The following is a 16,851-nucleotide window of genomic DNA, read 5'->3' as shown; positions in this document are numbered from 1 at the left end:
TTTAATGTAGTTGCTATTATGCTAACATAATCCCTGATGTTACACTGGTCTGATCCCTACTGAAGGTATCTTTGCCCCATTCTCTGGAGGTGGCATCAGCTGATCCTAAGAATAAGTTCTTTATTTGGAACATTGCCTTGTAATTGTAGTAGCTATTTCAATCTTTTGTTACAATTTATTTTTTGGCCGAATAGATAAAAATGAATGACCTGATTGAGATGTTGTTTGCTCTCACATGGTGCTCTCAACCAACTGTTTTTTTTTTTTTTTGGCAGCAAATCATTTGAGATTCTTTTGAGGTTGTTTTCACTATGAACCTTTAGTTTGAAAAGAAAAGAGCTATTTCTTAGTCTTCCAGGTGACTATTAGAACATGGTTGATTATTATTAGTTGTTTTCAACTTTCTTACTACTGTCTTTTTATCCTTTTGTTTATTAATTGTGACATTTATTAGATTTCCTATCATTTTTAACCAAACTAAGACTTAGGTCAGTGGAGACAAATACTGTATAAATAAGTATATTTACTTTATAGCTAAAATGCATTCATGCTGTTGCTACCTGTCTATGAAGCTCATGGACAGGTAGCAATAGCCTGAATGAATTTTACTCCATAGATTATAGGTGTCATTATTGAGAATATAGGTACTTAAATAGGAACTTATTAATTTGCTTTTTTAAAAATAGCATTTCCATCAAATCCAGGACATAGCTCAGCTTGAAAAACAAACAGGGTCCTTTTTAGCACTTCGTAAAATATGAAACCAGTATTATATGAGCTTCAGGTTTACCCTAAATGCACCATATAATTGGTGCATTTAGAATGCAGCAAATTCTTCACTTATTGTGGAGTCCTTGGTATTCTCTGACCTTGGTACTTTACTTGCAGACATTTTGTTACCCGACTGGGTAACATCATCAGTACTAGTGAGAGTGGTATTTGCTCCCTGTTTATATACAGTAGCTTGTTCTGCAAATATTGGTGGGTGTGTAGTTTTCTCCCTGGTAGTTCTTTGATTACAGGCATTGTGTTCTGCCTGATTGTTTGCTTGGTGTTAATCCCTGCTTATCTGGGTGTAGGCTGCTGGAGAGGACATCCTCTGGTCTTTTTGTTTCTTCCTTAGTTATATCGACAGGTAAATAATAAATGAGGTCCTTTCAGCTTCCATGTCTATAAAGCTTTATAAGTACTGCTAAAATACCCTGTATTCATGTGGTCACATGAATCACCATGTGATATGTGGTAACAGTTAGCAGCTGCTTCAGATTTTAAGTAAACTGCCTGGACTTTAAATTGTCCTCGTAAGAAACTGGAAACCAACAAGGTTGTGAAATTTTCAAGTTATATTATAAAACAATTCACATTTCACATCTCCTACATTATAAGGTGAAGATTATCATGGCATGTATAACTAAGCTTAGTTATATTTGAGAGCATGGTGCTAGAATTAGTCTGATCTACGATAATAAAAAATGCTATGTGTCACCAGGACTATTTATATTTCTATGTGCAAAGGTAGATCTGTCTTCTATACAGATCTGAGTAAACAGCATCTGATATTTAGTAAACTAAATATCAACTGAGTATCTGGAGAGCAAGTTGGATATAGGGACAATACATATGCTGATGCTTTTTTTTTTTTTTTAATTTGATTTATATGCCGCCCTTCTCCGAAGACTCAGGGCGGCTTACAATGTGCTCAGCAATAGCCTTCATCTTTTTGTATATTTATACAAAGTCAGCTTATTGCCCCCACAACGGTCCTCAATTTACCTACCTTAGAAAGGATGGAAGGCTGAGTCAACCTTGAGCCTTGGCGAGATTCGAACCCTGCAGTAATTGCAGGCAGCTGGTCTTAATAACCAGCTTAATAACAGGGTGCCTTAAACCCCTGTACTACCAAGGCTCTTTAAACCCACAATGCAATGTTTTATTTAAAAAAATATTGTTGATAGACTTATTTTCTCTTTTAAACTTTTGTTAATGGAATAGAAAATTTATTAATATATGTTTATATCATTTTCTCAAACATTTTTTGTCCCACAAAAGGTATGATCATGTAAAGATACGTGTCAACTTGCAAAGCTTTCAAGTTGCCATAAGCAGGAAGGGGGGGGGTGTGAACTGATGGAACTGCTTGATTTCCCTAACTGAAACTACATTCAACAAATGCCTTTCTGTAGATTGTGTCCTAGGTTAGCGGAGTCAGTAGAGGGGCTGTGGGTTTCACAGCCCGCCAACGTGGTTGATTGGAGAATATGATTTATGACATGGCCAGGGAGGAGGGGGGAGACAGGGTCATGGGGGACCGTAAATCTATGTGAGGTCAGTTCTGACTGCATCAGAATATTGCCGGAATGGCGTTCCTAATAAACGACTGTATTTCTTTTGAAGTTTGGCTCATGGCTCATGAATTAATTAGGGCATCTTTCAGAAACTTCACAATATATTTTTACCACATGGAAGAGATGTGATCCATTTAAACATTTGCATTAAATTCAAATGAAAACATAGAGTTCGAAGGAATTATCTCTCTGTTAATGCAGCCTAGAACTACATATATCTACAGATATGTATGTTTCCCCATGTGTAACTTAATAATTAAGAGTCCAGAAGCTGAGGGTAAAAGTTTGTTCTCTGAGCTTGTGGGTTGGTTTCCGAATGTTTTATTACCAGGCTAGGTAACATCTTCAGCAGAGTTTAGGGGATGTCAGTGTTCTGTTTATAAGGCTTAGGTGTGGGTGTAGGGTCTTGTGACAGGTCTTGTGATGAGTCATCTGTGAGTCTTGTGATAGGTCTTGTGATAAAAAGATTACCTCAGGTCAGGGTCGATTATTAGATTATTCATTGTAAAATTAATTGTAGCTTTCTTAGATTCTTTTCCCTTTTAATTCCTATATACTAATTTTACATTAATAATTTTATCTTTACCTGATTTTATTCTGCCAATGTGACTTTTTATTTCTATTTTAGTGTAATTGTTGCATTATTGTAGGTCCATGAGCAAAATAAATTTGAATGATTGACTTATTTAAAATATGCTTATGTGTATACAGTGTAATCTCCAAAGAATTCACACAGAACCACATATACCCTATGAAGTTTTAAAATTTAATTAATGATTACCAAATTGTAAATTATCTGCAAATTACTCACCATGCCCCGCAATCTTGGATGAAACGAATTGTCTGGGTTTTTCCAATCTTGCTTCAGGGCTCAGATTATCATTGGAATAGCCTTGGATGATGGATAGTTCTTATAAAAAAAGAAAAAGACGAGAGTGTAAAGTTATTGATTCTTTTTTTATCATTGCAATAATAAGATTAAGAGACATAGTTTCATTTATAATGCTGCATTCCTTACAGAAATTGCATTGAAATTGTACAGAAATGGTTATATGTATTGCATTTCCTTTGCTCTTTCACATCTTAATAAAGTAAAATTGCTTGGAATATTATTACTAGTCTGCCATTGATAAGAATTCTCTCTTTTATCTGAGGTTCTTTAATCAGGGTGTTGATTTTTAGGTAAATATAATAACATTGGTGAGGCCTTACTTGTGGGAAAAGAGTAGCCAGAGCTATGGCGAGAGAGTTAAATGCATCATCAGTTTAGAGTTGTTGCATATCCACAAGCACTCCAAGTCCAACTGCTTCCGGAGCCTTTATCTGGCTCCAATTTAGTGTTGAACTTTACTTGACCAGATTCTTAGACTTGAATAAATTTTCTATGCTGCAACCTTACAAATGGTCTTGATTCTTTGCACTTGACTTCACTACACTAAAACCTAATCCTGACCAGATTAAAAAACTATTGTTGATGATTTATGGGTACATATGTTTAGGTCTAAGTTTATAAATTTCCTCAACAACTTTGGATCCCCCTTCCCCCACGTTTTGGTTGGGGATTTTCCTTAATTCATCATTGTCCTTGGAGACTCACATATCTGGACTTGCAAAAATCAGGACAGCCACTACAGGTTTTCAGTATCACTTTGCTGCCAACTAGAAATCATCTGAATTAGCCTGGATATAGGCTAGTAGTAGTAATAGTAATAGTAGTAGTAGTAGTAGTAGTAATAGTAGTAGTAGTAGTAGTTAGTAGTAGTCGTTGTCTCAGGAAAGACTATGTTTGTGAATCCAAAATATCCAACTACAAAGAAATTGACGGAATTGGTTCTCTCATAGAACTAATATTTGTATAATACCACTGGGGGAAAAAAAACAACAGTTCATGTTATTTTCCTCTGTTCTTGCTTTCTTCCTCAATTAGTGATTCAGTTAGTGTTACTTTTATATAGGTAATGTTTAAGTGTTCTGTTTGTTCCTCATTCTTTCATATAGTGAAATTTTTTAAAAGAAAAAACATGACCAACTCTGCACACTAATCGTGTCTGTAAATTTTGCCTCCATTGCTTCTTACAGTTAATGACTATTGTTTGTTTTTCTCTTTATGGTCACAAAGTATATTTGGTGCTGTTCGAACGGGTGCTTATATGGTATATATATTGATGACCAAAGGACTGAAGCAATCTGTTTGCGACCAGAGTTTTTACAATGGACCAGTCAGCAAATTCTGGGCGTATGCATTTGTGCTAAGTAAAGCACCAGAATTAGGTGAGTGGCTTTTTTTAAAAGAAATATAAAAATAAAAACTTTATGGGACATAATGAAAGAAAAAAAAAGCAAAGTTGCGAAAGAATTTACCTTGGTGTTTTAAGTGGTTTTAAAATATTGCTCTGCATCCCGATGAATTTTTTATTTGTAAGTTTGAAAATCACTTTCTCTCCCGAGTCAAATTGTAAAATGAATAGCATATCAAAAAAGTTGAGGAAATTCTTAATCCATGCAGTTTCGATTTGAATTATAAAATTTCTGAATTCTGTTCTTTATTCTACACTCCAGCTCTACCTTTGCGCTAGAAAGTAGCACTTCCTCCATACAATAAATTCTGCACTAGCCCAGAGAATGATTAACGCAGCCACAAATTCATAATGTCTTAGTGCTGTGGAAAGAGCCAGGTTCGTTAATTGGTTAAAATTTTATAGACTAGAAGAAACAAAAAAAAATATTCTGTGACATGCATTAAGATGCTTTGATATTATTCAACACGAATAGTTTAGAAAACTCTAGGCTCTTTTGAGAAATCTTTTCTCTTTTTTTAAAAAAATTCCAAACACTTCCCCAATCCTATAACTAAGCTCATTGCAAGCACAGTACAGGTAGTCCTTGGTTTACATCGATTAGTTCAGTGAACATTCAAAATTGTGGCAGCACCAAAAAAAAATGGATGTACAACATATCCTTGAAATTTCAGCTATCACATGTCTCAGAGAAGATGTATCCCATTTCTCTAAGGCAGAGGCAGAAGCAGGCCCTATGTCTTTAGAATATTCTCCATCCTGAAATCTTTAGTGCTCCATGTTCCTGTCATTGGTAAAATAACAAAGTCCTGTCTGTTTAACAGAGCATAAGAATAAAGAATGAGATTGTTTTCACCCTTTTTCTGCAATGCATTTTCAGTTTTTTAATTATTAGACCCTGTTTCCCTGAAAATAAGACATCCCCTGATAATAAACCCAATCGGGCTTTTGAGTGCATGCGCCAAAATAAGCCCTCCCCGAAAATATTTAAACAGAACTGGAAATCAGGTAAGACAGCCTCATCTTGCTCCACGTGCTCCAAAATAATAAGACCTCCCCAAAAATAAGGCCAAGCGCCAAAAATATATAAGACAGGGTCTTATTTTCGGGGCAACATGGTAGTTAAGTTACTCGTACATTTTGCTACATGAATATTATTGCTCACTTATCAGTGCATGTAATGCACATTTTCATGTGTGACAAAGAGAATTCTTTATAGTATCTTTTAATTCATCTTAAAATGAAAACTGACATGATAGTGCTACTTTCTTTCAACTTTTGTTTCTTTGTCCTTAAATTTGTCTGATACATGGTTTTAATTCCAGCACTCTGGAAACCACTGAGAACAGGATAGAATAAAATTAATTGGAACTAATATTTGAGAATATTTTTCTATATAGAAATATCAAAGGTATCCAACAGGTCAAATGTTAATTTATCATAAACTGTATGATGATATTTTGTTTTTAAATTTATCCTCGCATATTCTACAACAGAATAGTAGTGAAAAGAGATATGTAAAATTTAAAAAAATTGCTTTACAGCACATTCACTAGATATAAGTGTTCTTTTTTCAAATACATATCAAAGAGCTGCAAGCACAGAATGATTCATCACTCTTACAGCAAACCCTTACATAATTCTCTTTATCAACCATTTATAGAAATATTTGATTATTTCTGTTTTGATCTGCCCAAAAATCTTTGTTTATATTTAGACTCATTGGAATAGTTCCAATTCCAAATTTTATATTTGCTAGTGAACTTCTGCGGTAGTTGCACTTGAAAGTGTTTAAGACTAGAATATTACTGATGAAAATACAGCATCTAACTTGTCTTTTGCTATCATTCTTTATTTGAGTTTTGAAGCACTTGCCTGCATATAAGTATATCTTCTGTGTCTCAAAGGTAACACTCAGAGAAATATGCAGTAGTAAATATATAATTTTAAAAGTTAAAAGAAACAATTGAAATAAAGAGGAAAGCATAGAAATTTTTTAAAAAATTGTTAGCAAAATAAGTAAGAGTTGCAGGTCACCTACTAGGAGAAGAAGAAGAAAAAAAAATCACATCTACTCAGACCCTGGAAACAAATCTTGATTTTGCTACTTGGCTTATAGCTTTATTTTACTTGTTGCCACAAATCAAAATACAATGAAATATTGAAAGCCATACCTAGGAGTTAAACAAACTTTTTGGTTTTTCTCTAAAAATGCTACGATAGATCTTGAGCCAGTTCTCTGGAACTTTTGAATCTGTTGAACATGTATATATTTGCATTTTTGGGAACCTGAAAAATATGACATTCTTTTTTAGTTATATTGAATTTAGATTGTAGAATTGAGTTTTGGGAGAAAAGAGAGGTATTGTATGTACTGTTTAGGATACAGTTAACTATGATTTAAAAATCCAGCATATACCCTCTGAAGCAGTATTGCATACTCAGGACTAAACCATTGCAATTCACTGAACTATATTTTTCAGTACCCCCGCCTTTAAAATATCCTTCACACTAAAATCAGGTCTGTGTTACAACTCACAATATGAAAAGCAGATTTGTGTAGATCTTAGCAACTTTTAATCTTTCTGGGGTAATATATTTTCCCCCTTGCACCATCTTCACAATTCAGCTGGAAATCTGAGATGCTTAATCCAAAGAGAGAGCTGAACCAACTGTGTCATAGATTTAAAGTTTCCTTGCAATTCATATTAAATACTGCCTTAAGATACACTAATGTTTTGTAACTACAATTATTTTTCTCTTACTGTTTTGGATATTTGTTTTCTATAAAAAAATATTTTTCATTCTAAAGATCTGAAGAGAATAAACAAGGTTAATCAGGCTTGAAGCACATTAACATGCTCAGAAAGCATATTGTAATTTAGAACAGTGGTGGGTTTTAAAAAATTTTTATTACCGGTTCTGTGGGCGTGGCTTGGTGGGCATGGCAGGGAAAGGATACTGAAAAATCTCCATTCCCACCCCACTCCAGGGGAAGGTTACTGCAAAATCCCCATTTCCTCCCTATAAGCTGGGACTTGAGAGGCAGAGAATAGATGGGGCCAGGGCCAGTCAGAATTTTTACTATGGATTCTCCAAACTACTCAAAATTTCTGCTACCGATTCTCCAGGACTGGTCAGAACCTGCTGAAACCCACCTCTGATTTAGAACATAAGTATTTTCTTCATTGCTATATGTTCTTTTGATTATGCTAATTACAGGCATAATTATTATCTATTCTAGAAGTATAAGATTATCATAAAGATGTATTTAACTGATATTTAATAATTTATGGAGATTATTTCTTGTGTATTTTTCCTTATTAAGAAATAAAAATTGAATCTAAAGTTAGGGCCTGGCAGAGATTTTTATTATGATGTCATTATACAAACAAATACAAATGGTCACAATTAAAGATTCTAAAGCCAATTTTAAGTGATATTGCATTCAAAATATTTCTGTAGAAAATCCTTATTTCTGTGATTAAAGAACACCTACATTTTTAAACTGATGTAATGTTTCAGAATATTTCAAAGGGTTCTTTTAATGTCTTGGTTTTTTTCCTACAACAGTGTTGTACAATATACATATTTATACTATTCTCTTTTTTTTTTTCTCCCTGCAGGAGATACAATATTTATTATTCTTAGGAAACAGAAGCTCATCTTCCTCCATTGGTATCATCATATTACAGTACTACTATATTCTTGGTACTCTTACAAGGACATGGTGGCTGGTGGTGGCTGGTTTATGACCATGAACTATGGAGTACATGCAGTCATGTACACATATTATGCCTTGCGGGCTGCGGGCTTCAGAGTATCACGCAAATTTGCCATGTTTATCACCTTGTCACAGATTACACAGATGTTTGTTGGCTGCATAATCAACTACCTGGTTTTCGCCTGGATGCAACAAGGCCAATGCCACTCACATGTTTACAACGTTGTTTGGTGTTCCCTCATGTACCTCAGCTACTTTGTGCTTTTCTGTCATTTCTTCTTTGAGGCATACATTGGCAAAACAAGGAAAGCAAGGAAGGCTGAGTAACGCTAGGAATACTGCTAAGCCACCACTCAGCTCATCGACCAAACCAGAAACACAAAGCAAAACAAAATGGCACAAGAAAAACCATTTATATATGGTGCAAGTAAAACTCAGCAGCTGTGGACAGATAGGTTTGTTCAAACCAATAAATTTATGATCATGTTATGGTAAGGACTCAAGGAATGATCTTACATCTTAGCAGGCTGCTGTAAGACATCTTCTTTCTTGCATCTCTTAAAAGAAGCAATCTTGCATTCAGAAAATAAAAGGAGAAGAAGGTCAGAATTTTGCAAAATAAAATATTAAAATATATGGTTTCCCCGATCTTAGATAACCTTTATTTTAAATGAAATTTATTATATTCTTTCTAACTTTTTGTTTTTAAAGATATAAAACTTGAACAAAATTTAAGACGAGGAAACAAATATTCTGTATCCTATGAAATATACAAAGCTGCCTTACGCTGTCAGAGCATGGTTCTCTTGAGTTCCATCTTCTCTATTCTGACCGGCAGCAGTTCCACTAACCTTGGGAAATGCCCTGCAAGTAAAGATCCTGGTTTTGTTTTTAAGATACATATATAAACCCAAGAATCCAAGGATTAAACCTTGGACATTTCTGCAGCCAAAGTATTTGCTCTCCAATTGAGTTAAGAATTCCTTCCTATACAATGCCAGTATTTCTGTAAAGTGGGAAAAAGCTCCTCCTTGAAAAGGTTGCACTCTAGGAAGACAAATTATAAAAAAGGTTCCTATCAAAGCTCTTATTAGGGCAGCCATTTAAATTCCACTGAAGCACTACATAAAAAAAAACAGGTAACAAGAAAGCATGGGTGCCTTTGTTCATATATATTCTGTATTATGCTGTCAGAGGCTCTGGTATATCAGTTAAATTAAAGATTTAGAATTAGAATAACCTGAAGATTGAATGCTTTCTTGAGAAATGCATTAGAAGGCATTGATTCAAGTGTATTTTGAGTCTAAAACATGGCCGAGAATAGTTGTAATATTGAGTCAATTAGTTACATTTGCTGGAACTATTGATAACGGAGAGCAGGAGAAGGAGAGAGAGAGAAAAAAGGGATAGAAAATGGCCCTTCACAATAAGCCAATTTGCAGAAATCTTTTCAGCTGCTGTGCTGTAATGCTATCCTACTGTTTCAGATACAGAGGATATTGTTCACTCTTCATTTAGTTGGTGTATGTCATCTGAATCACTTTATCCAAAGTTATTTCTGTTAGCCAGAATTGTTCAAGATAAGGGAATGCAAATGTTACAATAAGGCTGGTTTTTGGAACAACGTTTCCTGCTTCCAATGTCTTCTCTTTCTTCCTGTTGATTCCAGTGATGGCTCACAGCTCATGACCACAAGTCATTGTTAAGAGAACTTGTAATTTCTTTATCATAGATCATAAACAGAGGTACAATTTTCATTGGTGTGTGCAAATTGCTGCTCCTACCAAACAAGTCTAAGGCTCCAAAACTAAGGTTGGAACCATCGTAGGGAGAAGAAAATAGAAGCTATCCTAAGATGATAGAGCCCGAAGATACATCATTAAGTGCAATTGGAATGAGAGGTACAAAGACAAGCAAAAATTAGCTTTGGAGATATATTAGTATTAGAGAGATCAGGAAACAAATATTGTCGTATGGTACATATTTTATATTTTTATGAACTTCAAAGAATAGATATCTGCAACTTTAAATAGTATTTTACAGACTGTATATGACTTTAGCTAACACTGTGCTTCTGTATTTGCTTCACAAGCAATGCAAAGATGTTTAAAGTGCCCTCCTGTGGCCACTTAGAGATACTACTCTAGAAGGCAGTCCATGCAATCATACTGCAAGCTTTGAAGAGGGCAAATCCTGAATGGAGTGGTTGTGCTGCAACAAATTAATGTATAGACAAACTTCATGCTCACTTTTAAAAAAAAAAAATCCATAGGAAAACTATACTGTAGCATCCTTGATTGCTTAAAAAGACATCTGGTTCTTCAGTCAGCTGCAGATAAAAAGACGCCACTCTGAACCTCAGAGAAATAGCTGAAAAGAGCCATATTTTCTGCAAAGAAAAAGTAGATTGTATTATCTGTAAGATTTCAGTCCTTACAAAGCCAAATAAAATATATAACATTCCTAATACTTCAAAGAAACAAGTATGTAAATTTAATGTTACAAGTGTATTAGCATAATGTTTTCTCATTTCTATGTTTGATTCTTTTTAACAATTAGAAGAACTAGAGAAACAATGAAAAGCTGCTGTTTTACGTATGGAATCAAACGTACATGTAACTACATATATAATCCTTACATGACTTGTCCAAAAAATGGGGCCAGGCAGAATCACCTTTTTTTCTAATGGAAAATGTTGTCAACTTTCTTACTTTAACCTCAGACTACATAATAATAACGTACATAGTAATTTCACCTTGATTTAGCTTCAACTGTGCTGTCTGTCATTCAATGTAATAACCCTGTTAGACATAAAGGGCTTTCAATGTTCCATGATATCCAGGAAAACTGCTACATTCTATTTGACTGTATGTGAACTGTATTTGGGGAGCGGGGCTGTGGGGTTGAGAAGCTCTCTAGGGCTTAATCATAACTGTGAAAAATTGAAAAAAAGTTTGTAGCTGTGTCATTTAAGTTATTGATGTTCTGACATTGTTATACACTACAAGAATAACAAAATATTATACTAGGTAGAACATAAAAGATATAATAGTAAATTATAGGACTTATAGGGTACGTGGGCATTAAATTAAAATGTAGACAATGTTATTTGAAGTTGGGAGGGTAAGAATTATATTCCACGGTAAGCCTTCCTTTGCTTTCTGCTCCCACAACAAATATTTGAAGCAAAACTAAAGTGTGGAAAAGTTGTGGGAAGTAGTAGTTGGTAGTCTGCAGTTGTGCCCTAACCACATGCATCTTTCATGTCTCTCTTAATTGTTTTCATTATAAGCTGATCCCCTACTCATTCATGGAAAATTTACTTTTTTAAAAGATGGTATTTCACAAGGGATGCTGAGAATTTTATTATTTTTGCTCCCCGTAACCAAAGGAATGGACTACATCAGTGAAGATCATTGATTTAAAAGTGTTTTTTTTCCCCCTGTTTTACTGTAGTATTAATAAGAGTGGTAAGCAACCATTTAAATTCTTTCTTCGTATGATTTGTGAGAATGCTTTGACAGGGCAGTTCTGAGATAGTTGTTCAAATGCACAATGTCACAGAACTCGAAACAGCATTCCAGCCTTATTCCTCTTCCATTAAAGTAGTTGTGGTTTACTTTTGAAAGGGGAAGTTTGTTTATTATTATTAGAAAGAAAAATGAAAAAAAAATGATATTGCACTGTAATAATAATTATTATAATAATAATAATAGCAGTTATAAGATGAAAATTGTTATAAAATGAACCAGAAGAAAAACAGACATCTTTTGCCCAGAATAGGCATATTCTGTCCAGAACCAAAATATTTATATCCCAACTCTCCCATTCAAATAACTGGCTCTGAAAATGTGTGAGGCGATAGCTAGCTAGTACCCTTTTTTTTTTTTTTACTGTATTTATAAATGAGCATTTTGCATATTTTTGCAAATATACTGCAGTGCATAATGGCCTAACATTTATCACCTTTGATATTCTTAAAAGAATAAATTCAGCTAAGTTACTATTTAGTAACTGGGTTAAATTATTGCAAAATCTGCAAAATATTTTTTCCTTATTGGAAAGCTAATTGGAAATCTTGATTCCTGAAGTTCCATAAACAGATTGTAATGTTTGCTGAGTCATTTGTAATTTTCTTAATAGTTGCCCATCCACAGAATCTCTTGCTTTAACCATTTAGGTCTCCAAAATATAGTGAATAAGTTAAATATACTTGCATGATCTATTCTTTAGACCTAAAGAAGCTGCAGATTCTGAAATCACCCAAATGTGTGCCAGCTAGCTCATCTGGAATACACCCAATCCAGTGCTGATGATCCCATTTTAGACCATACATTATATTGAGGCAAGTTTTTCATTGTCGTGGTAAACTCTTCTTGTTGAGCAAGTGAATTCATTCATTCATTCTCAGGCTGAGCACTCACCTTATGTGGTCTAAATCTAGAAACACTTGAGTCATGCTTAAGCATGCTAATGTCAGTGGATTTGTCTGTCTTGGCTGAGCTGATATAGAAATAGAAGACTCACAAATACATAGAGAGTAGAGCAGTTAAAAAGAAGACATCTAAAAGCGGATCAGTGACTGTGTGAACATGACTGCTCTGCATTGCCTTGAAGAATCTCCCATGCAGAAATATGTCTTAAGATTTTGTAATTCTGGAGAACGGAGGAGTGAATAGTTTGCAAGGCTAACCATGCAAGTCATATCATGTTGATTCAAAACCAAGATCACCTTATTTCAGGGGGCAATTTATTTCCCAATAAATTGGGATAGACCCAAGCATGTCCACAGTTTAGCATTCTGACTCATACCTCAGTCCTGCTAAAATTTGTCTCAATTATTTATCACCGATGGTCAGTTTGCATACCAGTCACTTACCCATCTTAGAAAGTAATTTTACTTCCCCCCCCCCCCATTTTAATGAAAGCTTAGCTTATTTGCATCTACTCAGAAGATATAGCTGAAAAATAAGTGATGAAATAGATTTTTAAATTAAATGGTATGTAACACAGTACATATGATGCCATTATGTTGAAATAACATTAAGGTGTGCATCTTAATGAACCAAAAAAATATCCGAATCAGCGGTGAGAGTTGGCTTGAGCCAAATAGAGAGGAAAAGTGTTTCAAAGCCACGCTTAGCAGTTTTCTTGCTCTGTTTGCCAGCAATTGGAAATCTTGACCCTTTCTCTCCCTCATCGTAAACTGTCCAGGAGCTTTTCTTCTTGCTTAGGGCCAGCTTCTTTCAAAGAAATTTTTTTTAATATAACATCTAAGAGAAAAGCATGGGCTTGACCACTAAAAACTCAATTTCCCATAATAAATTTAATAAATTTAATCATTTTTTATAACACATGACACTTAACATGTAAGCATATCCTGAAGGGCATTTCATCTGATATTTAGATATTCACCAGGTGAAATTCCTAAATGTTATATTTGCTGGGAGTTTTGACATATACAGTATACTGTAGATCCATCTTAAGGACGCCAAAGGACACTTCAGAGAATACTGCTTCTTCTTTCTCTTCCTCCTCCTTTGCAGGAGAATACAATTGTAAGAAATTGTTATCATTCAGAATTCCTTGACATTGAGGAACAAATTGTTTTCCCACCCTTTGTTTCCCTAGTTCAGCAACTCCTGATTAAATCCTACTGAAAGCATTCATTTGGAAATTTATTACTAATTTACCGCATCCGGTTAAACATTGGCAATTTAATTTCTTCCTGCTGTCATTCTATTTCCCGTGAAAAGATTTTGAAAAACATTCCAGTTTTCAGCATGATAGTTTTTATTTTTATGAAAACAACGATTTCCCTTTTGAAGGAAAAAACAACAACAACATGTGTCAGTTTGGCTAAAATGGCCCTGAAATAATCATTGCTAGTTTTGAGTAAGCCTGTAAAGAAGAGTGTGTTAGTAAACAAAAATGAATCTATACTCTGAATTTTTACTATCCACCTTTTAAATAGTTTCTTGCACAATGAATATAGGCACTCTATTTTCTATTTTTATATATGTAGATAGGTCATGATTGAGGAGGATATCATTAAATGCTGATGAGGATCATAGTTGTAACTAGTACCCCTCGGAAAGAAAAGATATAGTAGGCAGGGGATGGGGTCTATTTTTTCACAGAGCCATAAGTCATTCATAAGCAAGCGGGGGTCTCTAATGCCTGGAACAGCGGTGTCAAACTCACGGTGTCATGGCAATGTCATGGGACTTTTTTCCCCTTCACTAAACCAGGCCTGGGCATGGCCAGCATGTGAGGCATCTGGCTGGCGGGCTGTGAGTTTGACAGCCTAGAACCTTCCCCCCTCCCCTAGCTGTGAGGGAAGGTTCTTCATGTTGAAATTTCATAATTGAATTCATCATAGGGGCTAGGATAAGAATCACACTATGATTTGCTTAACCATAGTTATTTTTTAAAAAAATAAACCACAATTGGGATCAGACAACATGCAAAGCCACCATCCACAATGGCTGATTCAGGCTATATAATGAGCCATAACCCAACAAAGGATATTGGGGCTCAGCATGTTGTGCAAAACCAGGAATGGATTTTATAAATTGCCCGTTCCACTTTTCCAATGCTTTATATTGGAAAATACAAAGCTGCAGATGAACTGAAGTGAACTGCCTTGTGAAAAGTATAGTACTTTGTACTTTTACAGCAACTGCAACTGGGTTACATAATCTCAGTTAAAGTTTATCTCGGCTTTGTCAAAAGGGAGAAGGATTCTTAGTCCTTTCCATCCACTGTGGTTATTGCACCATAAACACTCTTTATTTTGAACCAAAGCAGCTAGCAGGTTTTTCTTGGGCAATGGGAGATGCCATCATCTCTCCCCTGATGCCAATCACTTCCATGGCTTCTGGGACCTTGCTCAAGAAAGTCATGTGATTTGATCATCTCATCTGCTTAATAGAATAACAGCAAAATGCCATGCCAACACCCGAGCTTGGGTGAGCCCTCACGTCATTTTCCCAAGAGAATTACTCACCTCTGTGTCAACAGCAGTTTAACTTGCCAAACATTTTGTTTCTTCTAGAGTCTCACTGTCTAGCCAAAATGAGACCATTTTACACCATATCATTCTTCTAGTGCCCTACTGGTTCCCAGCATGGGATTACAGGCTTCTCACCTGTCTTCATTCTCCAGAGCTATTTTGCTCTTCAGTGTCTTAAAGCTTGAATCAGATGTATGTTCAGATTAAAGTTGTCTGTAAAGTATCTATAATGATTAGGAATAGCTTTATTTTGCCATTTTCAAATATGGATGTTTCATTCCATAAAGGGAGAGTTTTTAATTTTAATTTTATTTTGGTATATCGATATTCTAAATAAAATGTGATTTTTTTGGTTTAAAATAACACATTTGTCTGTCTTATTATGCACAATATATCTTGTTTTGTTTTTTAAAAAATGTATCAGTACATATCTGGTTGTAATTTATGTAAAACATTCTGAGAGAAAGAAAAATATACTACTTTATTGTCTCCAAAAAGCCTGATGAAACCATTTCTAATCAGCATCCCAAAAATCATTATAAAACTGTTTCCTGAGAATTAACATAGAACTCTGAAAACTACCATGGTTTAACACTAAGCAAATTAAATTAGCTTCTATATTGCTAGTTTTGCATTCTATTTATTTATGGTGGAAGACACAAAAATACATTCATGTAAACCCAATCTCCAAAAATCCATATTGTGATCAAACTCTTCCTGGACACCATTTTAACCATAGACCCAGTGGTGGGATTCAACCAGTTCACACCACTTCGGCCAAATCAGTTGTTAAATTGGTGGCTGGCACCTCCCCTCTACACCCAGCCCCTTCCAGAAGTCCTCATGCGTCCCGTTTTTGCTCCCAGGAGGCTGCAGGGAGGCCTAGTAGGCCCAAAAGGGAGCGGGGGACAGTGCCCCCCCGCAGCCCATTTTTGCTCCTAGGGGGGGTGCAGGAGGCCATATGCCCGTCACACCCCCTGGCCACGCCTACCATGGCAATGCCCACCCAGCCAGTCATTATGGCAGAGAACCAGTTGTTAAATTATTTGAATCCCACCACTGCATAGATCCTGTTTTCGTTTATCAGTATTATGAGCCATAACCTAGCACATTAAAAGTTGAAGGCTTCTATAAAAACACACTTCACTATCCTATCCTATCCTATCCATTTCTATTTTGCTTTCAGATGCAAAAAAAAATTGTAATGAAAGGCCATGTTAGCATTCCATTTCCATACTGAAAATAGGATCAATTTTGTAAGTACTTGAAATCACATCTGTGCGAAGTATTTTCTTTTTTTCTACAGAGTCTACTTGAATCTAGCTTCCTAACAGTTGCTTTTTTTAATGCCTTTGTCCACTGCTATGAAATAGCTTGAAGTGCATTTGGGTTACGGTCTACCTGTCTGGATGAAAGCAGTGAATAAAACCAGGAGCAAGTTAGTATAACAAAACCAAGAAAGATATGTTG

At 35.2% G+C, this 16,851-nt stretch overlaps 1 protein-coding gene across 1 annotated transcript in view; it reads left to right on the top strand.

Annotated features, from left to right (window-relative positions):
- Positions 1 to 16,007, top strand: part of ELOVL6 (ELOVL fatty acid elongase 6) — a 78,034-nt gene extending 62,027 nt beyond the window's left edge. Inside the window, exons 3-4 of the mRNA XM_034442281.3 lie at positions 4,465 to 4,616; positions 8,269 to 16,007. Of these exons, the coding sequence (XP_034298172.1) occupies positions 4,465 to 4,616; positions 8,269 to 8,693 (577 nt within the window). The 3' untranslated portion in view covers positions 8,694 to 16,007. The remainder of the gene's footprint in view (positions 1 to 4,464; positions 4,617 to 8,268) is intronic.
- The last annotated feature ends 844 nt before the right edge of the window (positions 16,008 to 16,851 follow it).

The sequence above is a fragment of the Pantherophis guttatus genome, chromosome 8 (genome assembly GCF_059756535.1).
Source record: "Pantherophis guttatus breed Tessera chromosome 8, ASM5975653v1, whole genome shotgun sequence".
NCBI lineage: Eukaryota > Metazoa > Chordata > Lepidosauria > Squamata > Colubridae > Pantherophis > Pantherophis guttatus.
This window is presented reverse-complemented; position numbering and strand designations above follow the sequence as displayed.